A 23,328-nucleotide genomic window follows, 5' to 3' on the forward strand; every position below is an offset into this window, starting at 1 on the left:
AATTCAGTTAAAATAGAAAGAAAACGGTAATTATTACAAACGATGATTATTTTCTCTGTTCGATTATTCCATTTGATTTTTATTTATTTATTTTTTAATTAATGCAAATTTAATTTTGATAAAATATTTTATGAGAAATATTTCTTAATTTACATCAATTGATAGTTTTTAATATCAACTAATTTAATTGCATTTGCTGGGGATTTGATTAAATTTAAAGAAAAAAATTGTTTCGAATTTTTTCGAATTTATGGCAAATTTCAGTTAAAATAGAAAGAAAACGGTAATTATTACAAACGATGATTATTTTCTCTGTTCGATTTTTATCATTTGATTTTTATTTATTTATTTTTTAATTAATGCGAATTTAATTTTGATAAATACATTATGAGAAATATTTCTTAATTTATATCAATTGATAGTTTTTAATATCAACTAATTTAATTGCATTTGCTGGGGATTTGATTAAATTTAAAAAAAAAAATTGCTTCGAATTTTTTTTTTTTAAAACTACATGTAAATTTATTTTCCTAAGTGTATTATGAGATATACGCATTAATTCATATGGATCGATAACTTTTAAGGCAACAGCTGTCATTGAATTAACAAAAGACAAATTTAAAATTCAAAGAAAACGTTAATTATTATGTGCAACGTCTTCAATGATGCAAATCATGTGAAAGATAGGAATTTATTTGTATATTTGATTTCATATCTCTACTTAGCATTTGAATATCGACTCTTTAGCTAGCTTGTATGAGGGAAGAACGCTAGGGATAGTAGACCAATGAGTAGCGATTCAGGGGGTCACGTGATTCTCTCCCACCGCGACTCAGCCGTAAAGCTGCATTTGGGGTCGCTCTCCTGTATCTGAAGAGAACTGAGAAAAATATTTTTTTTTGTCCATCAGGTTCGTTATACCTTAATTCCTTTATTTCTCTATTCTTTAATTCATATCATATTATTATCTCTAAACAAAGGAATGAGTTATGAATTATTTCATAACACATTTATGATGATTATCTTTAATCTGTGTTCCTTGATCAAGGGGTTAAATCAAGTTGAAAACAATTTTTCTCTAATTGAAAAATGATTTTAAACTGAATGATTAAACCATTTCCATTACTACAATTATAATCGTTGATATATTAAATGATACATCGTTATTAGAATTGTATAGAAAAAGAAACTGAAAGCTATATAAAATAAAATACGTTAAAATTTCAATTAGAGAACAGCATTGATTAAACAGTTCCCAGGTAAAATGATATAAATACGAATTCTTCATTTTATTACATGTCGAAATAGTTCTATATCTAGAAATAGCGCTATATGTAAATAAATGTTATAGAATTTTAAAGTATCCAAATGTAATTAAAGATTCTACGTTTTACCAATTGAAAGAAAATATATGTGGTAAAGGTAAAATATAATTAGGTTCCATATATAATTTGTATATTGAAAGAATGTACATTAAAAATACAATATTAGTAAATAGAAGTAAAGTATAATGAAAATTAAAGCTTTTATTATCTAGGAATAATTGGTTGATAGTTTAAAATTTAAAAAAAAATTATATTTTCCGCATACTTTACAACGTATTTTTTTTTATTTACAAATTGAACTTTGCCATTAAATATTCATCATATTCTGATGTAACTATGTATTTTTTAATGATATATTTGAAACGAAATTCTACAAAATTTTCCCCTTTACATACCTTATATTTTATTTGTTAAAGAAAATAAAACGATAGTTTAATATTTAGTATCCTATTTTCAAAATTAATGACAAAAATTTTACGTATTTCGCTAAAATTTTCTCTATTATTTAAAAAACGAAATATTGTTGATACTTATACTTTACTATAATATTTAAAAATCCAATTTTAAATTTAGAAAACTGAACAGAAATTATACGCTTATGAATTTTTATTTTTATAAACTAAGAATTGTCAACCATTTTGAAAATAATACCGATATAAATAATAATAATAAGGTAAAAAAAAAAAATCAAAATTTATGGGAACCACTTGCATTCTAAAAATATATAAAAAGGTGAAAAAAAAATGTTATTTATACGCAGATTGTGTTTTTATGTAAATAGCAGTATTTTTTACGTGAATCTGAGTAGCGGAGATTTAAAAAAAATTATATAATGACCAAATAAAAATTTAAATTTCATAGTTAAAAATACTTTTAAAGATGCAGTTGGTTAGTTTATGTATAAAATATTTAATTTTGAGTGATTGCTAAGCAGTCTATCTATATTATTAGTTCTAAACATCCTAACAGAATTAAGTGTTTTAGTCTCAAATTTTGAATTTATTATGTTCACAATTTTACCAACATATGTTCAAAAATGTTAGTTTTTATACCAATATGTGATAGTCAAATTATGTATATTATCGGTACAAAATTCTCTGTTGAGTTAGTATCCCACATTTCCTGCCACATTCTCATAGCTGCGAAAGAGTAGATTTTTATAGATTTTCACAAAACTTTCAGTATTATTTTTTTAATTTAGTTTTATGTTTTAAAAATTTTATTCGATTTGTTTTTTTTTATTTGAATTTTTTTAATATTTTACTTGAGTTTTTATTTTCTTAAATTTTCACTAAGTTTTCTCGTGTCGCTGCCGCCAAGCCACAATCGATTGTGATATAAAAACATAATTTGGCTTCGTGAAGGCCAGGATGAATTTAAATTTTACGCCAATTAATAACTTTTCTTCATTATTATTAGGCGGATGTTCATTATCGCTCGCCTACCCCCTAAACTACTCACGCAAGTTTTTATTTATTTATTTTTTTTTCAGATTGCTTCGTTCTCTCTTACTGCTTTGGTCTTGTTCTCTACTCTAGAATTCACACTCTTATATATTTTATACTACACTAATTTCATTAAAGTCCATTATCGATGAAAGTTTAAAAAAATCAAAGTATTTGAGCGGATTGATATTCATTTATGAAAGAACGCAACTTTGCAATTGCATTGCTCCAAAAATAATTAGAAATTTAAGCAGTGTAAGGCGCACTGTTCATCTTACGATATAAGAATACATGGCTGAAAATTTATAATATTACAGCTGATGTTTTCCCCTAAACTAAATTACATGGGTCAAAAAAAAGACCGATTGGGTGTAATGGAAATTGAAAATATTGAAAAGTTATTTGTACTCTTTTAATTTTTAACTGATCGTAAATATGTTTAAATTATCAAATTCAACCCGAAGGAAACATTTGACAACAAATATATATTTAATTATGTAAATCGCAAAGAATTTAAATTAAAAATAATTTCTTCGCAAATGAATAAAAGAAAAGATAGTCTGACGAAAAACAAATGACGTAAGTTAGGCGAAAAGGAGAACAGAAATTATAAAAGAGAGCAGACCGAGATTCGGAAAATTCTCGATATTATTTAATTATAAATATTAGAATAGAGCTCCCTTATAAAAATAATAAAATAAGATTAATGAAAAGAGAATATTAGATGTTGGTGAAAATGAAACAAAAAAGAAAAACTTAATTTTTGTAACGTATTTCATTAAAAAAAAAAATAATAATAAAAAAAACAATATTTTAAAATTTAATAACTTCGAAATCTTAAGCAGTCCTTTATCTCCTTATTTTCATTATTTTTAAATTATCAGTCATAAGTCATGTATTAATTTTAACAATATAATGTATGTTGGCAAAATAAATATGTTTTATCTTAAATTTGTTAGGAAAAAACCGTTTGCTTGGCACAACGTGCCCTTTTTTGGACCTTGCGCTATTAAACACTACATTCAGCTCAACTCAACCTGTTTTTCATTGTTCTGTAATTTTTTCCATGTTTTCTCAACTTTTAAACTTATATATATAAACTTAAGATAGATTTTCGCGGTTTTCCTCTCCATGCAACGCAAATCTGGGTCAGTTGAATCAAAAAAGTCCTCCACTGAAGCTAGTTAGTCCGAGTGCATGATCCTGAAGTTCCCTTGTCTTCTGAGTTCGGTTCAAACTTACAAGGCTACGGAGTTAAACATTAATTGTCCTAAACTCAGGTTTGGGTCAGCTGCTTAACGCCGGTTATAAATTATAAACTGATTAAAAAAAACTCATTTTTAATTTTTTTTGAAAATCTGCAGCTATCATACAAAAATACTAACTAACTAGTTAGTATTTTTGTATGATAGCTGCATATTTAAAAAAAAAAAAATCAAAAATGAATCGTACATACCAACGAACTATATATAAATATATATAATATTAGTTCATTNAAAAAAAAAAAAAAAAAAAAAAAAAAAAAAAAAAAAAAAAAAAAAAAAAAATCAAAAATGAATTTTTTTTAATCAGTTTATAATTTATAACCGGCGTTAAACAGCTGACACAAATCTGAGTTTAGGACAATTAATGTTTTACTCCGCAGCCTTGTAAGTTTGAACCAAACTCAGAAGGCAAGAGAGCTCCAGGATCATGCACTCGGACTAACTAGCTTTAGTGGCAGACTTTTTAGATTCAACTAACCCAGATTTGCGTTGCATGGAGAGGAAAACCACGAAAACCTATCTCGGTTAATTGGACGGCTAGTGGGTTCTAACCCATGATCCGTCTATCACTGGGCATATTTTAGGTCAGCACTGTGGTTGGTGCGAGCCGGGAGCAGAATTCGGATCAATCCAGCCATCGCCGGGATTCAAACTTTGGGTCACTTCATTGGGAGGCGATGTCTGACGAACTGAACTGAGTTCAGAAAATCGTATTTTAACTATTTTGCAAGTTTTGTTTATATTACGTTTATATTGAAAGTTATGTTTACATTGCAAGTTCTCACAAATTTGCACAATTAAAATAAAAGAACGTTTCCGAAATTTAAAAAAAAATGTAGTAAATATCAACTAAAAATTCAAATTTCATCTTTGCGTAAACGTTTCAATAATGATTAATATTTAATCACATTTTTATGATGGGAAAAATGTTATTTAAATCAATATGAATGCATAGGAGCCTAGATTAAATCTAAAGAATAATAATTTCGTATGCCTAGATTAAATTTATTTATGGAGGCATGGACATTTTATAAAAATCTTAATTTTTTTTGCTTGCCTAGATTCTTTTTGCAATAACTTAAAAAATATTCAGCGAAATTAAATAAAATTTTTTGACCAATTTTAATAAATAACAAAATGATCATTTTAAAATTCGAAAAAAATTCGCTGAAAATTGTGCAAGATATCATTATTTTAAGTCCTCATTTCACACTGCGCATGCGTGGAAAACATATAAAAATTTATGTTGCGAAATTGCTTTAAATCATTCTTGAAGAATTTCCCGTACTGTAAGTTCAATTGAATTCGCTATTCGCTTTATAGATTTTGTTTTATATTTTATTCTGTTTTTCCTTTATATTTTATTTTCTGTTTTTACGTGATATTTTGACTTAATGTGTTCTATTTTATTTGTTGTAAATTTTTTGTAAATTTGTTTTTTTTTAGTGCTCCTCACACTATTGTATTGATATATTTTTCTTTGGCTATATTGATACAATATTAGAAAGCACTTCTTTTGCGGATATAATCGCGTGAGCTGATGAAATGATTGTATATTTTATTTTCCGGATTTTCATTAATTATTTTATTTTTTTAAAACTTTTTTTCGGATATTTTTTTCCGGATTTTTAGTATTATCATTTTCCTTTTTCCCTTTTTTCATTGTTCTGTAATTTTTTCCATGTTTTCTCTACTTTTAAACTTATTTTATGAGTTCTATTTATTTGCACTTTATGCACAGTAAATAAAACCTACTGTTTTTCTTAATTTTCTTCATTTTTATTTCCTTTTTGTATTTATTTATTATGATATATATATATAGTGAGGAAAAAGATGACTTTATGGATCGTTACTCTCACACTACTTTATAAAAACGAGGGGTTAAAATTTTTATTTTCTGTATTGAAGTGTGCACCAGCATTCCTAAAAACACCACAAGTATATGGAAAAATACCACAAGGAATAAATGAGAGTTTCGGTTAAAATGAACAGAAATATTAGTTTTATACTAATAAATTCATTTGACTGTTTAAAGTTTGTCTTTAGAATTTTTTTTATGTATATTTAAACTAATTCTACATTTTAGGAGAAGCAGAAATCTCTTTTGGATTTATTCAAAACACCCAGGCTTAGAAGTAGAATCTTATGCATGTTCTATTTATGGTGAGCAAAACGTTGTTCTCTAAGGAACGACCTTCATATACATTATATTTTTTTAAAAAAAAATTTGAACGAAGAGAAAAAAGTATACATATTGGGAAAATTGCGAATCATTATTGCAGAGAACTAAAAAAATAAAATCGTTAGTGAAGTTTGAAGCATCACAATTAAGGAAGGCGTTTAATTTCAGGTTCAAGCTACAAGGGTCTCCTACAATGAAATAGATTTCAGAATTTCGAGAGCGTTATTTTCTTCTCTTCATTTGNCATTTTCCTGGCTACTTTTATTTAGTGATTTATAACCAAAATAGATAGAGCCAGGAATCAATATCTTATGTTAATAGATTGATTAGATACCCTTCTATCTGAACATGTCTTGTTGCATGAATAAAGAACCAATTTTCTGGCTCAAAATCTATTTCAAAAATTTTTTCAAGGTGAGTAGGTTTTTATGCTGTCATTTTCCTGGCTTCTTGAAATCATTAATAACAAAAACTACATAGATTTATCTGAATTATTTTAAGAATTACTGTTGTTTTCTGCAGAATATAAACGTCTTCGGCCAAAATATTAAATTAAAGTTATATGCAATAAAATGGCGAATTTGTCATTATCTTGGCTGTCATTTTCCCTGGCTTATGAATGCCAGGACATTGAAGTGTTACCAGAAATTCTTTTTAACTGCTAATACTGTAAAGAGGGAAAGCAAATATTAACCTAATACCAAGTTTATGTATGATTGTAATATGCTTCTTGGATGTAATCAAAAATATTTATTTATTTAATGATTGATTATTTTACACAATTTTATTCTGTATATATCAGCCACAAAATTTTTTTTGTTTCTTTCTACAGTGGATAAAAAGAATTAATTTAAGCAATTTATGGTCCATCTAACATAAAGGCTTAAGTTGAGTTGCTTACTATTAACTTAAAATGACTATATTTCAAAATTCTAAGGTAATATGTCATTTTCCTGGCATTCAAGATTTAGTCAATTTCTATTTTATTTTTTTCTCGAGCAAATGTCAATAAACTACACTGCTGTCTATAAGATATTAATAAGTGTAGCTAAAGAAGCATACAAAAAAAAATGTTAGATTATTTTGAAGACTTTAAATTTGAATAAATGTTTTGGTCCGAATTGTCATGTTTCGTGAGAATCACCCATATATCTAGACATATCTGTAAATTACAAATTCAATTCTATGTTGGAATAGAAAAAAGTTTTCCCTTGCTTAAATTATCTCGTCTTTATTTTTAATAAAAGTTCTAAAAATGTAAAATTAAGAACGGTTTTCATACTAAATATTATACATTAATATACATTAATACATTACATATCAGTATATAATTATACTGTTAATGTATACATATCAGTGTATACATTAACAGTATAATTAAAAAACCCTTATGATTCTTAAAACTATTTCATAAATTTGGGAGTATAAAACCTTTTTTCTCCTTCTTGTAGGTGGAACAAGAGAACAAAATGCCAGAAAAAAATATATTTTGACCACTGGTGATTTTTATCTGAAATGTTGTAATCAGTATTATTAATCAATAAAGAATGGCATCAGCTTTAAGAAAATTTTTTAAGCCTTCCGAACGTCATAAATCAGGAGATAGGACTGGAGGTTGGCGTCGAAAAAATAACACTAGTAATAAGAATGGTATAGTAGATTCGCCAACTCACCACAACCATTCACGCTTCTTTGGTCCGAGCCCACGATTATCAAAGCGAGATACAAACAAAGTAAGTCCTGAAGACAGCCAAAAACCGTCATCCAATGGAGCATGTGGAACAGAACCCGACAAAGTTTCTTCCCCAATTCGTTTCAAATGCTCGAAAGCAGGAGCAGAAGGTCCATCTTTGAAGCATGCTCAAACAGTGAGAACGCGACGCTTGATGAAAGAATATCAAGAAATCACTAAATTCTCTAGAAATTTAGAGAAACCGCCTTTTGTCGTAGAACTTGTTGACGATAACCTTTATGAATGGAATGTGAAATTGTTTCAGATTGATCCTGAGTCTGATTTTTATCACGATATGCAAGAAGCAGAGATTGAGCATGTATTGTTAAATATGGTCTTCCCAGATAATTTCCCATTCTCACCACCATTTATGCGAGTTATCTCTCCTCATGTTGAAAAAGGTTTTGTGATGGAAGGTGGAGCTATATGTATGGAACTTTTAACTCCAAGAGGATGGGCAAGTGCTTATACAATAGAAGCAGTCGTGATGCAGTTTGCTGCCAGTTTGGTTAAAGGTCAAGGTCGGATAGCTCGAAAGTGCAAAAATGGAAAAGAATTCAGTAAAAAGTCCGCAGAGGCATCTTTCAGAAGTTTGGTCAAAACCCATGACAAGTATGGATGGGTTACTCCACCTTTGGCAGATGGTTAGGTAAGTTTCTATTATTCAATTTCAGAACTTTCAATATATCTACTAGAACTAGAGATCTCAAAAAATCTAAGAATTTTGAAAACTATTTGAAATTTTTTGCAATTTTCAATTCTTTTAGTTAAGTCGTTGTGGCAATTAAAAGTACGGTAGGGTGACTCCCCCATTATTATGGTTAGGTGAATTTCTATATCCGAAATTCATTTGTTACGAACTAGAAATGCACAAAGACTGAGAATGTTGGGAATTAAATCCAGACATACAGGGAATTTAACATGAAATTTTGGGAATATTCTCGAATTTTTACTGAAATGCGCTTAAAATCACAAATATCATTCCAAATTTATGAAAATTATTAAAAGAATATAAAAGAAGGGAAAAAAAGACACTAAATAAAGCCCTATAAAGGAAGAAATTCAAAGAATGCAACAAAAAAAAATGTATGCTATTATCATCTACACCCTAACCCTGCTTATGAAGCGTTGAATTGAATATGAAGTTCATTTTGAGGTTACTTATATGATTTTAAGTTTTTCTTTTATATAATCATATTTTAATGCTGCTGTATTTTTAATAGGTGCTTTCCTCTTAAATTCTATTAATGTTTTTACTTTTACATATTTTTTATTATTTTTTCATTACATTTTTAAAGAAAAAAGGCCAATATTCTTATGACGAACAATACGAAGTAATTGGTAACAATAGTAACAGTGGGGTAAAATGGCAAACAATATTTTTCCCGAATCCTGAAAATAGAAGTAATTGATGATGATGAATTCACTAGTAACAGTGGGTAGTAAATATTTCCATGAATCTAGAAAATAAAAATTAACAGAAAGATGTCTTTGTTTCATATAAATAAATTGAGAGTTCTTGGAAAACTTGTTAAATATACCCACTGAAAAGTAGCTTTTGTCGTTTTGAAATAAGATGACGAAGAGAGAATATAAATCTAGATATATATAAAGGTTATTTTCAAAAATGCTAAGACATATAATGGCATATAATTACATATAATGGCACAAAAAGAAACAAAATTTAAGTAAATTAGTAGGTAATCGAGATCTGGACGACAGATATAAACTATAAAAAGCATGATTTTTGGTGTAACAAGCTGTATTTTGAGAATGTTTTATGGAGAAGAAAAAAAACTTACCGTATAATTTCTTAAGTTACTCAATACTACAAACACAGATTAAAGAAATACATTTCAATTATCTACTCAGAAAACGATTTCAATTTCATATTTCTTGTAGTAGGTTTCATAACCCAATATTTAAGTCTTAAGAATTGCCGAGGCAGATGCTGCTAATTATGATAGTGTGTTTTCTTACCTTTCTTTCTCCAATCTGTTGAATGAAAATAAAATGTTGAAATAATTTCGATCATTCCAATTATATGCGGATATTTTTAAAAGTATCTTGCCTCCGAATGTTTCTAATGAAAACTGGTTAAACACCAACGAAATAGCTTTTCGTGTCCGCTGTCGTAGAATAACATGTTTTTATTTCTTCATAAATTTGAAGTATATTATTAATTTTATTTTAAAAAAAAAAGAAATATACGTTAAAGTCTTACAGGCTATTTTTTATTTATTTTTTGTTTTTCCACAGTTGACAGTTTGTTGACACGGAGTTCCGCAGTGGACTGATCGTAAAGATACGGTTCCCAGTAGAACACCGAAGTCAAGCATCCCTGGCTGCGGTTAGTAAGCTTTGATCAGCCTGCGTAGGGACTGCGGGTGCGCGGTATCGGTCCTCGTTTAACTGCTCTACCGTAAAGTGCTTGACTTTGCGCTGGTCGTTAAGCTACCAAAGCAGGAAGCCATCCCTTCTGCAGAGGATCAAAATTGCTATGGCATGTCTTCGAATCATCCTCAGGGATTTCTTAGACTGTCGCCAATAGCCCATTGTGCAGTTCTAGTGCAACGCAAATGAACTACAACTACAAATACTAATTGGATTGCTCTAGTGCGACGTAAATAAAGTACCTATCTACCATAAAGTGCTCAACTTCGCACGCATGCCTCCGGTCTACTAAAGTGGGAGAGCCATTCCCTCTGCAGATGATCAAAATTATGATGTCATGTGTTCGAGTATCATCCTCAGGAATGTTTCCCTGACCATCACCTATAGCACGTTGTGCAGCCCTCGTGTGACATAAATAAAGTACTACTGCTATTTATTGCTACCCATACATATGCAAGTTCGTGTTCTCATTTCAAAGTATGGCGTCTAAACCCTACTCCAGTTCAAGAACAGATAACGCAAGTTAGAGAAGGATAACACAAAGATACAGCCGTGGTTACTATGGAATTTGAACCCGTTACCCCCACGTTTTACAGCGTATGACAGAACGGCGAGGTCACGGGAGTTCTTTACATAGACAGACTATAATGTTTATTTAAATTTTTACGTATTGCGCCTTATATCTGAAATTCTGTGCACACAATTCAAAAATTCCTTAATCAAAGTAGTAGTTGCTCATTTACGTCGCACTAGAGCTGCACAATGGTCTATTGGCGACTGTCTGGGAAGCATCCCCGAGGATGATCCGAAAACATCCCATCGCAATTTTGATCCTCTGCAGAAGGGATGGCACCCCCGCTTCGATAGTCCAACGACCTGCACGCGAAGTCGAGCACTTCACGGTAGAACAGTTTAACGAGGACGTATACCGCACACCCTCGGTCCCTACGCAGATTAATCCAAGGGGTCACTCACCCTCACACTGACCGCAGCCAGTGATGCTTGACTTCGGTAATCTGCTGGCAACCGTATCTTAACGATCAGTTCGCTGCGGGACCATTCATCAAAGATTTGTATGAAAAGAAAATTTTTTATAAATTATTTAAATTTTTTTTATCGTTTTGTTTAATGATGATCCAAAATGTTTGGAATTGTCAGCTTCACAGCTTTTTGCCCAATGCCTGTCGCGCTACTATGAATGTCCCGTAGAGCATTGATCATAAAGACACGATCCCCAGTAAAACACTGTTGTTGTTTCTAATGCCACTTGCTACACGGGCAAGACAGCTTGGTGAAACCGAGCAAATTCAAGGCAGAGTGTGCGTTTCTTGTTTTTCAGTGGCGCCATCCAAGGCCAAGAATCCGAATTCTGCCACACCATACGTCGCACCCGTTTATAGGGCGGACCATTCATTCATCCACAGATCGTAATTTTGACCTGAATCAGCGATCGATCGATCTCCAATCCAGTACCCCCAGAGGTATTGATTTGTTATGAGAACATGGAGGACTGTTGCGACTCGACAGATTTAACGTGCATCAGTCACTTTACTACACGGGGAGTCTTCGGCCGGTTGGGTTCGAACCCACGAACACTTGGACATGGGCCCAGCCCCCTACAATTCAAGCATCACTCTTTGCGGTCAGTTAGCGGCGGGGTGGCTACTTTGATCAGCTTGCGTGGGGACCCAGGGTGAGCAGTATCAGTCCTCGTTAAATGTTCTATAGCTATCTAAACTGTGGATTTCTAAACGATAAAAATTTTGTCATTTAAAATATATAGTTCAAAATGTCGTAAAAATTTGAATACATTTGCATTTACAAAATTTTTGGACATTATTGAACAAAAAAAAAAAAAAAGTAATTTAAATTATTTTTTTGCAAAGAACTATCGTTTGAGGAAAGAGTTTCATACTTGTGTGCAAGAAGTTTTCATTCACTTAGGCAAATCTCCCCCCCCCCTCGATATTTTGTACTTGTTATTAATTAGCATACATTAGATTAAACATTTGAACAATTACGATTGGCCTCAGTATGTAAAATTTCACTCATTGGATAAAAAGTAATTAAATTTGATACTTTTTCTTTTTTTCTTAAATTTTTGTTTTTGTTTAGCACTTTACATTGCAAATGATAAAATAAAATAAATAACATTTCAAAATTTCAATTAATCATTCGATATACTTTTAAATCATTTCATCAGTAAAATCGGGACGGATTTTATTCTCCTAAGCTTGCAAAATTCAATATGTTTTATTGATTTTTGGAGACAGCATCGATTCAAAAGCGTAGGTTACGAAGTATTACTTTTGGATTTTAAACTATAAAGTAGGGGAGCAGCCTGCAGGCTGTTGACGAGCGGCGAGAGCTTCTGAACGTTAGGAAAAATTATTATTCTTTTCGAAAAAAAAAAAAAAAAATGTCGAAAATTTTTAATCGCACATTTGAGTCATCACTTTTTCACGAGCTCAATTTCCACGGATTTTTATTCAAATCTATGCTTTTTCTCGAACACTTTTTCAGCTTTTATTACTACAGATTTTCGCATGGTTTTAAAAATCCAATAGTTTTAATGCGATTTTAGGATACGCGAATTTCAAATTTCAGTAATCACTCTTTGACTCGCTTTTATTTTTCCGATCCCATCATAAATCCAAGTGACGTTTCAAACTTTTTTTTTTCAGTTATAACTACTAATTTTCATGTGGTTTTTAAAATCCCGATACATTTAATTCCGACTCGTGAATTATGAATCGCGCAATTGATCAATCACTTTTTGGTGTGCTTTATTTGTACAGATTTCATCATAAATTCCAAGTTATTTTTCGGCAGTCTTGAAAATCTTGTTATTTTTAAAACTACATTATTATACGACATTCGAGTTTGAAATCACGCGTTTAAGTAATCACTTTTTGACGCATTTTATTTGTGCCGATTTCATCGTAAATTCAAGTTATTTTTTAACCATTTTTTCGGCAGTTATTGCTAGGTATTCCCATGTGCTTTTAAAATTTCTGAAATTTTATTACGACTTTCAAATTTTAAATCGCTCATTTAAATAATTATTTTTTGACCCACTTTATTCGTACTGATTTCATCGTAAATTTAAATGAATCTTTTATGCAATTATTTCTATGCTTTTCCACGTGATTTTGGCGATCCCTTAATTTTAAGTACGATGTTATTACGACATGCGAGTTTCTAATCGCGCATTTAAGTAATCACTTTTTGAAGCAATTTATTTATGCACATTTCATCGTAATTCGCACGAGGTGTTTAGAATCCTAATGACGTAATACAATGTTATTGTAAAAGCAGAATATCGGAGAAAGGAGCAAAGCACGATTTTTCATGTTTGTAATTTTAAATTTTTTGTTGTTTATTTCACTTTTTAGGAAGAAAAAGAAAACGTTTACTATATAACATTAATAAAACTTTTAATAATTCAATAAATAGAAATAATAACTGAAATATATTATCAAATAAATGTTGAATATTGTTTTGTTTGATAACGGTTTTGTTTTAATTTTTATTTACACCCTAGAAACTTTCTTCAATTAAAATATTAAATTTAGTTTTATATTACTTATTGAAATACATGTATTCAATTTCTTTTTAATATTTTTATTCTGTGAGCATTAAAATTTTCTGTGTCAGAATTTATTTTAAAATGAATTTTTCTATTTTTTTTGTATATGATAAAAAAAAAAAATCACATTTCATTACACATCTTTAACAACACTTACGAGGGGCTTGATTGGCAAGTGATGCCAGATTTTTCATATAGCCTCGACCTTTGGATTATCATTATTTCAAAGTTTACAAAACTTTTTAAATTGTAAAAATTTGAGCAATAATGATGTCCTCAAACCGTACTTGGTTTAGTTTTTTTTTCTGATAAGAAACAGCGCGTCATCATGAAATTATGAATGATGGCAAAAAGTCATGGAACAGAATGGAAGACTGATTAAAACTCATTCTTTGAATAGAAAAAAAATATTTTTTTCACACAAAAAACCCGAAATGCTAAGTTAATATATTTATACCTTTTATGCGTTGATATTCATTTTCCTCAAAACCTTAAATGAAAACTCACATTTTTTATAGCAGATTTCAATTATCTGGAAAAAAATACAATTTGTTTCAAATGGAAATGTATCAAGAAATACTTATCAGATCTAATAAATAAATAAAAATGTTTGATGTTTCGAATAGTACTTTATTTTTGTTGCACTAGAGCTGCACAATGGGCTATAGGCGACGGTCTGGGAAGCATCCCAAAAAATAATCCGAAAGATTTCCCTGTTTTAATAGCTCGACGACATGTACACGAAGTCGAATACTTCACGGTAGGACACTTTAATGAAGACCGATAACAAGCATCCTCGACCCCTTTGCAGGCTGATCAAAGTGGCCACGCAAGCAGCTTTTTCGTTCCTCAATGAAATAGATATCCCACAAAAACAAAATGAAAGAAATGTTATTTTCCCCAAGAACTAATTGTTGAGATAGCTTTATGCATTCTAATTTCTCATAAATTTATCAATCTTTATCTCCCCCCCCTCCCTCTGTTGACCCTACGGATGGTCCTCTCGAAATCCGAGCCCCCATCCTGCAGAGTCCACAATGTAAAAGGGGACAATCACAAATGATTTGCAGCTTGCAAATTTTGTGGTGGGATGAATTTCCTTTAATTTCTTTTTGTGAGGTATCGATTTCATTGAGGAACGAAAAAGCTTTTTTCCCGCCAGCTAACGACTTTGGCAATCTAATGGGAACCGTGTCTTGTGATCAATCTGTGAAACTTGATATTTTGAAAACAAAAAAAAACCCTATCTAGGGATATCAAACTCGAATCCTGCCCAACCCCAAAGCCTGGGGCAAATCCAAGGATAAGGGAGTGAGAGAATCCAAATCTGCTATATAGGATTTATATTAATATAAGAGGATTATATATATATTTATATATAGAGGATTTATATAAGAGGATATATATCGAAGATATAAGAGGATTTATATTTAAAGATTTTGATGAGGAAACGGTAAGGGAGTTTGGTAATGCATCTTTTGAAAATATTTTGCATGTGGTCCAGTGTGTATTTTTCGGACATCCTGTATGCTTTTCAATTTAAAATGTCTTCTTTTTACCTCTGATTAAAAGCACCTATTGATGAACGTAACAAATATTTCTTCTTTCTGAGTTTTGTAATTATGGTGTATTTGTACAAAACAAGGTTTCAATAAAATTAAACCAGAGCACCCTAATCACCTTTTATTGAATATGTCACGGAGCAACATAAATAATTATGTTATTATAAGTTGAATATTTTAATTGTTTTTTCAGGTCACTCATCATCCGATTCCTTGTTCATTATTTTTAAGAAAACATCTAAGAGACATCGTTCGAAAGTTGTTTATCTATAAAGTAGATGTATTTATTGTAAATTGTTGAACTCATCAGTGTTAATACTTGTTATGATAAGTGATAATGAATGTCCATTTCTTATAAATACTCAATAACTTGTGAATTGCCAAAATTTGTAAAGATTTTAATTAACAATTCGATGTATTATCAATATTTCCTAACAATTTTGTTTTGTTACAATTATGTCGAAAATCCTTAATCACAAAAATATTTTTCCATGCACAGTTACATAGCTAGTATTGATAACAGTATTTTATATTTATTATCATTGATGATAAATATTTGAGAGTGAAAAAAGAATTAATTTTTAAAACATAGCATATATTATTTTTGCTCTAAAGTAAGAATAACTGAATGAATTCAGAATATTATTATGCGTTTGGTTATTATTATTTTTTTTATGAAGTTACATCAATTAGTAAAATTAAGTAGATGTATTTATATAAAACTGGTGAATTCATCAGAATTAATGCTTATTTTGATAAGTGATATTGAATGTACATTTCTCATAGATACTCAATAGCTTGTAAAATGCCAAAATTTGTAAAGATTTTAATGAACGATCCAATTGCAATCCAATTTCCGATCCAATTTCCAACGATCCAATTTCCAATGTATTTACCCATATTTTCTTACAATTTTGTTTTGTTTAGTTAATCTCAAATATTCTTAATCACAAAAACCTTCGTTCCATGTTTCCTTGCACAGCTACATAGCTAGTAAGTATTGATAACAGTATTTAAAATTTTTGTCTTTGATGAATATTTGAGAGTGATCAAAATAAATGTTTGAAATATATAATTTTTACCCTAAACTAAGTAGATTTAACTATTCAAATCCCAAATATTATACACACTCGCTTGTTTTTTTCTTTTAACAAGAAATTTATATCAATTAACTATTTCATAAAATAATTATCGTTTATTTACTTTGGTAAGGAAATTTAAGTTACGTTAAGTAGTTATACAAATAAGTAGAGTTATTTATTGTAAACTGTTAAACCCATTAACATTAATGTTGTGAAAAGTGATAATGAATGTCCATTTTTTATAAACACTCAATAACTTATAAAATGCCAAGGTTATTTTGCCAAAGTTACCAAGGTTATTTTGCTTCATAAAATATTTTGTTGCGTTGATATTTACATATATAGAACTTTCTTGCCAAAAAATGTTTTTTAAGATTTTAATAATTTTACCAAGTCTTCCTTTACATTTTAAAAATTTAGAAGTAATTTTTTTAACCGTCTTCTTATTTTTAAAAAATCGAAAGATTTATTAAAAATATTGATTTTGTAAAAAGTCACTATTAATAAGACAAAGTTTCTTTATTAAATTATCATTTCGTGAATTTTTTATAATCATTATTTATCACATTTGTATTTGAATTATTTTCTTTTTTCCACATATTTTCATTAATATTTTTTGTATGTAAATAAATTGGTTCATGTTATAAAAATTGAGAACTGGTATTTATTTAATTTTCAAATGTTATATCTTTTTACGTAAAAAATTAAGATTTTTTTAAGTTTCATAAATTAACTCTTTCTCAGTCCTTGTGGCAACACAACTAGAGTTAGGTAATGGTTCATCATCTTGAAATTGATTTGAATCAATGATTTCAGCATTTAGATCATTTTAATCGGATCTTTCAATACAGATCATTTGATTTATATGACTTAGTATAATTATTTGATTCAAATTACTCTATTTAGATTGCTTAAATCTTATCTCTTGGTTCATTTACTGATTCAAATCATTGTATTTTATCTGAATCATAATTAGTTCTGGCTGCTGTTAATCTTTGAATATTTTTTTTTAAAATTAATAACTTTGCTAAAGCTGTAGATTTCTTGACAACTGAACAGAAATCAAAGAGAAAGCCAAATTTGAATTATAATTTTTTAAAAGCAATAGATCAGTATTAATGTTTACCTGCATATTGCTGACTTAATATATAAATTGCTTGAATTGACTAAGTTGAAGCACTGATTTGAATCAGCTCAAATTTCGATTCTGTGATAAGAATCGGTCTGTAATTTCAACCACTTATATAAACTGATTCAACAGATTTGAATCACTTTGATGATAGGATCATTTTACCACATCCTTAACATAATTTAGATGGAATCTCCCAAATTCCCTTTTTCATTAACAGACAACATGCTCTTTTGCTAGTTGGTCTTACCAGAGTGGTTACCAAACAAACTATGAGGGGAAAGGTAAATGTATTATTTTTTAATTTTGTGTGATTCTTTATTTATATTAAAGAATACATATTTACAAGTTTAAGTTCAAAATTTTACTTCTGAGGATTAACTTTGTGTCAACTAAACGAAAAAAATTTTTTTTCGTTAAAATTAATTTTTATTAACGTTAAAAAATTGTTTATTAACGTTGAAAAATTGTTTATTAACGTTAAAAAAGTGTTTAAAAAAATTGTCTATTAACGTTAAAAAAATTGTTTTATGTTAATTTTGATCAACAGAAGAAATGATTCCATTGAAAAAAAAAATTGACTGTTCTTCTAAAAAGAAAAAAAAAATTGTTAATAAAGAAGCACGCATCTTTCAAACGTTTCCTTACCAGATATTTTTTTTATCAGTAAAGATAAGAAAACTCTTAGAAGCATAAATAAATAAGTATGAATGAATTGGCATAAATATTTTATATTAATGAAAGGGTATGATCATTATTTATATTTTAAATAGCACAGTGCAAACATTAAATACTACAACTTTGCTTAGGAAATTAAACGTTTGAAAAGAAAACGTCTTGAAAAGAGAAAAAAAAACTGTTTTATATATACTTTAAATATAGACAATTATATGTTAATTCTACTCTGTTTTATAATGATAATATAATTTTTCTTTTAATTAAATTTTTTTCTTTGGATAATTTTGCTTGAAAAATTATCATTGTTAAAATTTGAATTTTATGCATTTGTAAAACTTTTTAAATTTTAAAGAAAAATCATTACAAATTATAACAACAAAAGAGAAAAAATTAAATTTCAATAACATGAAAAATAAAATAAAAATTGGATGATAGTTTTTTTTTATTTAATTGAGTCATTATAAATATTCATAGACATAGTTTTTTATTTAATTGATAAATATTCATAGAAAAGATGAATTCTAAAATAAAGCAACAAAAATATGAATATAAAGTGAAATTTTGCCCAAAACTATATTTTCTACTTTATTGTTGACTAATTCTTATCATACATTTGTTAATAATTATTTATAATTTAAGGTTTTAAATATATACTACTATAAAACCCTCACATGCATTATGATTTCCTGACTGTTTATGGTTTTTAACAGTTTAAACATAACTGTTAAAAACCATAAACATGACTGTTTATGGTTTTTAATTAGGATGACGTAAGGTAATGATTTAAGGTATTGATGGGTCATAATGATAAAATAATTAACTTATGATTTCTGTGTTCTTCAATTGTATGGCTCTTAATTCTGCAATTTATTTTACACTTTATAATAACATCTATAAAAAATAAGTATGATGACTTTAGATGCTCTAATAAATAAAAGAAATTCCATCCACCCTAAGCCAGGGAATTTCTCAGCTTTGTCCACACCTATTTTTCTGTAAATATTTTTTATTAATATAAGTAGATACATAATAGGCATACCAGTATCATAGGCAGACTAAAAAGTTTGTAGTAAAGTTTCTTAAAAGATATTTAGAAACTCCCCACACAGGGACCTCAGAACCAGGGGGGCTCACATTTTATAAATGATGAGATCCTTCTAAGATTACAATTTTTCACTCAATATTTGTGTAATTAAATTTTCAATTATAAAAAAGTAGATAATTTTTTTGTGTTCGAATTCTAAAAAAAATGTCTTTCTTTCAAGGGAGTTTTGATACTTCCTTGGCGAAAACAGCTACCAAATCATCCCTTACTCATCTCTCGCAGAAGAAATATTTGACCCTATTGACCGATTGAAAATTTTTAATTGGTAAGGTAAAGTTTTGGAAATGAGTAAAAATCACTTGGTGTCACTTTAGAATTACTTAATTTTGTCTTCAGATTCGTTTTTAACTCATTCACAATGAGTGATGGCCTACTATTAGTACCAACGGAGTTGAAAGCAAAAACAGAAGACAAACCTGAATTTTAAAAAATTGAGGCCTGAGTTTACCTCAAAGTGATTTTCTTTTATTCCTGAATTTAATAACAGTTTTTGGTGAAAAAGAGTTCCATACAATGAAGACTAAGCGGCATGACATCCTGGGTCAAGCTTTGGGGGCAGAACAGTAGAGATCTAAATTAAACACTGTGGCATATTGAACATGGCATACAAAAGTGATGACATATATTATATGTACCTCGCAAGATATGGTGAGTATATTAAAAAATGAGTTAGGTAATGTAGCTTTCCAAATGAAGTTTTGTTATCTTTTATTTGTAAATATTACTAAATCTAGATAAATTACTAAAATCTATTAGTTTTTATTTCTGATTGCCCAATAAAAGGTAGCTAAGCTAAATATTGCTACTATTTAAAACAAAAACTCCATGAAATTTTTTTTGCACACATTTTTTTTTAAATATTTGTAAACTATTAATGGTTTTCTTGAAATAAAACAAAGTAGAAAAATACCTAAATTATTCTTTACTTGTTGATGTTTCGTTTTAAAAAGTCCTATGAAATATAGCACATTTTTAACATATTTTATACAATAATATATTCATTATATGAATGAAATGTTTTTTTTGTAGTAAATTATAAAAGAAAATGTTAATTATTAGTAAATGTTGTTTACCTTTAAATAAGTTGGTCAATTTTGCGCTACTTTCATAGATTCCTAAAAATTGCCTCTTACAAAATTTATCAAAACAAGTGGAAAACAAATTTCTTCAAGTAATTTACATGAAAAAAAAAACTTTATGACAATTTTAGGATTTTTTAAAAAAGTCATCACTAGACTTTAACATAACTTTCTTAGTTTTATGTGTTTTGTATGTCAAGAGTAAAACTTCTAAATTTCTAGTTTTCTTCGCACAATCCGTATGTAGCACAATCAGGAATGCAAAAATTATTCAAATTGTTCAACATGAATCATTACTCTAACGAAGTAAAAAAAAAAAAAATTCTTTAGTTTGCACTAAGTATAGTGAGTGGTTAATGGGTAATGAGTAATTAATTGGGTAAATAAATTTTTTTAAGTTTTTTAAATATTTCTACTTACAATAATGTAATTAGTTCACGAAATTTTCTTTACACAGTCAAATTTCAAATTTTACGAAAAAATCTTTTGAAGGATCATTTCATCAATTTAATGAAAAATTTTTTCAAAGAATCATTTAATCAATTTCCAAGCTAGAATATAAAATTTCTATTTCGCTTGTAGTTCTGCATTTAGATATTACAAATATCTACTACTAATAAAAACAATCTTTCTTGTAACAAACATAATTAAAGACTCTTTTTATTGCATAATTTACAATTTTCAAGTGAAACCTTTGCGTCCCTTTAAATAAAAAATTGATGAATTTAAAACGCAAATTAAGAAAAAACGAATAAAGCAATGGTGTTGGAAAAACATTTCAAATAAAAATATTTAAGCAGTGGAACAAAAATACAGTCCTACAAGACATTAGTTAGACTTATAGTTTTATAAGGAAATAAGTGCAAGAGAATGAGTAAACCAAATGAGCATAAATTGATGAACTTTGGAATAAGAAAAACTTGAGAATTTTTGTAGTAAGGAAAAACGAAACTTGGGGAATAAGATGCAATGAATTACAACCAAAATTCAGAGAGCCTAATATAATAAAAGTAATTAGAGCCTCTTATTTAAGATAGCTTGTAGTAGTTGGCTTTATACGTAGGTATAAATATAAGAATCCAAAGAAAAAAAAATAACACTTCAAAAACTACATGTAGCTTAATTTAGTAAACGCAATTAGAGCCTTTCAACTAAGATGGCTTGGTTATAATGTAAACATGGGTATGAAGATGAAAACCCAATGAAAAAAAAATAACACTTCAAAAACTATAAGTAGCCAAATTTAGTAAAAGCAATTAGAACCTCTCAACTAAGATGGCTAGGCTATAAACATGGGTATGAATATGAAAAAATAACACTTCAAAAACTATATGTAGCCTAATTTAGTAAAAGCAATTAGAGCCTCTCAACTAAGATGGCTTGGCTATAAACATGGGTATGAAGATAAAAACCCAATGAGAAAAATAACATTTACAAAACAATATGTAGCCTAATTTAGTAAAAGCAATTAGAGCCTCTCAGCTTAGATGGCTAGGCTATAAACATGGGTATGAATATGAAAAAATAACGCTTCAAAAACTATATGTAGTCTAATTTAGTAAAAGCAATTAGAGGCTCTCAACTAAGATGGCTTGGCTATATAAACATGGGTATGAAGATGAAAACCCAATGAAAAAAATAACATTTACAAAACAATCTGTAGCCTAATTTAGTAAAAGCAATTAGAGCCTCTCAACTAAAATGGCTTGGCTATATATGCAGGTATGGAGATGAAAACTTAATGAAAAAAAAAACATTTCTAAGGACAGTGAGAAGAAGAGGCCGGATGCGTTCAAGGTGATTGGAAAATGTGGAAAAGATATTGAAAAACATGGGTGTCAATTGATTGAGAGGTCTGATAGGTCAAGATGGTGGAAACTGACTGAGATAATCTTGACTGTAGAACTTAAGTTGGAAAGGAATTATTTTAAAACATTCCATTATAATGATGGAAAATTCTATTTATAGATTTTGCTCCCTATTTCAAAGAATCCATTAAATAAAAAAAGCGTTATTATCCCAATTAACAACAATTAAACACTTAATAAGTAAAGAACAAGGATGTCCCTACTGCAAATCATAAGACAATTGCAAATTTTGAATTTTATTTTATCGACATGAAAACTTTTTGATAAACAGCCAAATTATGAGGATTCTACCTTGATTAATGAAGACTGCTTCGCCTGCACATATGAATAAATTTTGACAGGGTCCCCCGTCACCTATTTTTTTCAAACAAACAATATTTTTATTTTTAAATTATTGAATCCTAAAAAAATTCTTCATATCAATTGTTTGTGTTCTTAAAAAAAGGGATAAACATGTCTCTTTAGGAGAAGGAATAAATCAAAAAATAAATGTCTCATCATGAAAACAAGCAGTTTTGTTTAAATACTGGATTTTCTTGAAGTGATAATGAAATTTATTATTAAAAGAATATCCATTTCTCTATTGAGATTTTCTGCAACAATCTTCCCCTACCCATTTTGCTTGTTAATCTTTCTAGAATAATTTTAAGCAACAATTATACTAATTTTTGTGATGAATTTACTGTATTGTGCCAAATATATTTTAAGAAAGCTGCCTCATGTCTACTATTGCTATTGTTTGGATCAGCAGAACAATGTGTTAAGAATAAAAGAAATTGTTACTATCTGAATAATACAATGAGTCCCAATCATGTATCATTGGATAATATGTATAAAAAGATGGTATAGATTGATGGTCTCTGGATTGATTTCTTCCAAAACTTCCTATTGCA

The 23,328-nt window shown here is 28.8% G+C and overlaps 1 protein-coding gene across 1 annotated transcript; it reads left to right on the forward strand.

The window, feature by feature from the left end:
• Positions 1-719: 719 nt before the first annotated feature.
• Positions 720-17,226, forward strand: LOC107448546 (ubiquitin-conjugating enzyme E2Q-like protein 1). Its single transcript, XM_016063786.3, has 3 exons — positions 720-910; positions 7,669-8,598; positions 15,688-17,226. Exon 2 carries the CDS (start codon positions 7,765-7,767, stop codon positions 8,596-8,598), a length of 834 nt encoding a protein of 277 aa, XP_015919272.1. The 5' UTR covers positions 720-910; positions 7,669-7,764; the 3' UTR covers positions 15,688-17,226.
• The last annotated feature ends 6,102 nt before the right edge of the window (positions 17,227-23,328 follow it).

The sequence above is a fragment of the Parasteatoda tepidariorum genome, chromosome X2 (assembly GCF_043381705.1).
Source record: "Parasteatoda tepidariorum isolate YZ-2023 chromosome X2, CAS_Ptep_4.0, whole genome shotgun sequence".
NCBI lineage: Eukaryota > Metazoa > Arthropoda > Arachnida > Araneae > Theridiidae > Parasteatoda > Parasteatoda tepidariorum.

Excerpts from the sequence above, each read along its gene's own strand:
- LOC107448546 (XM_016063786.3), top strand. The coding sequence starts at position 7,765 with ATGGCATCAGCTTTAAGAAAATTTTTTAAGCCTTCCGAACGTCATAAA.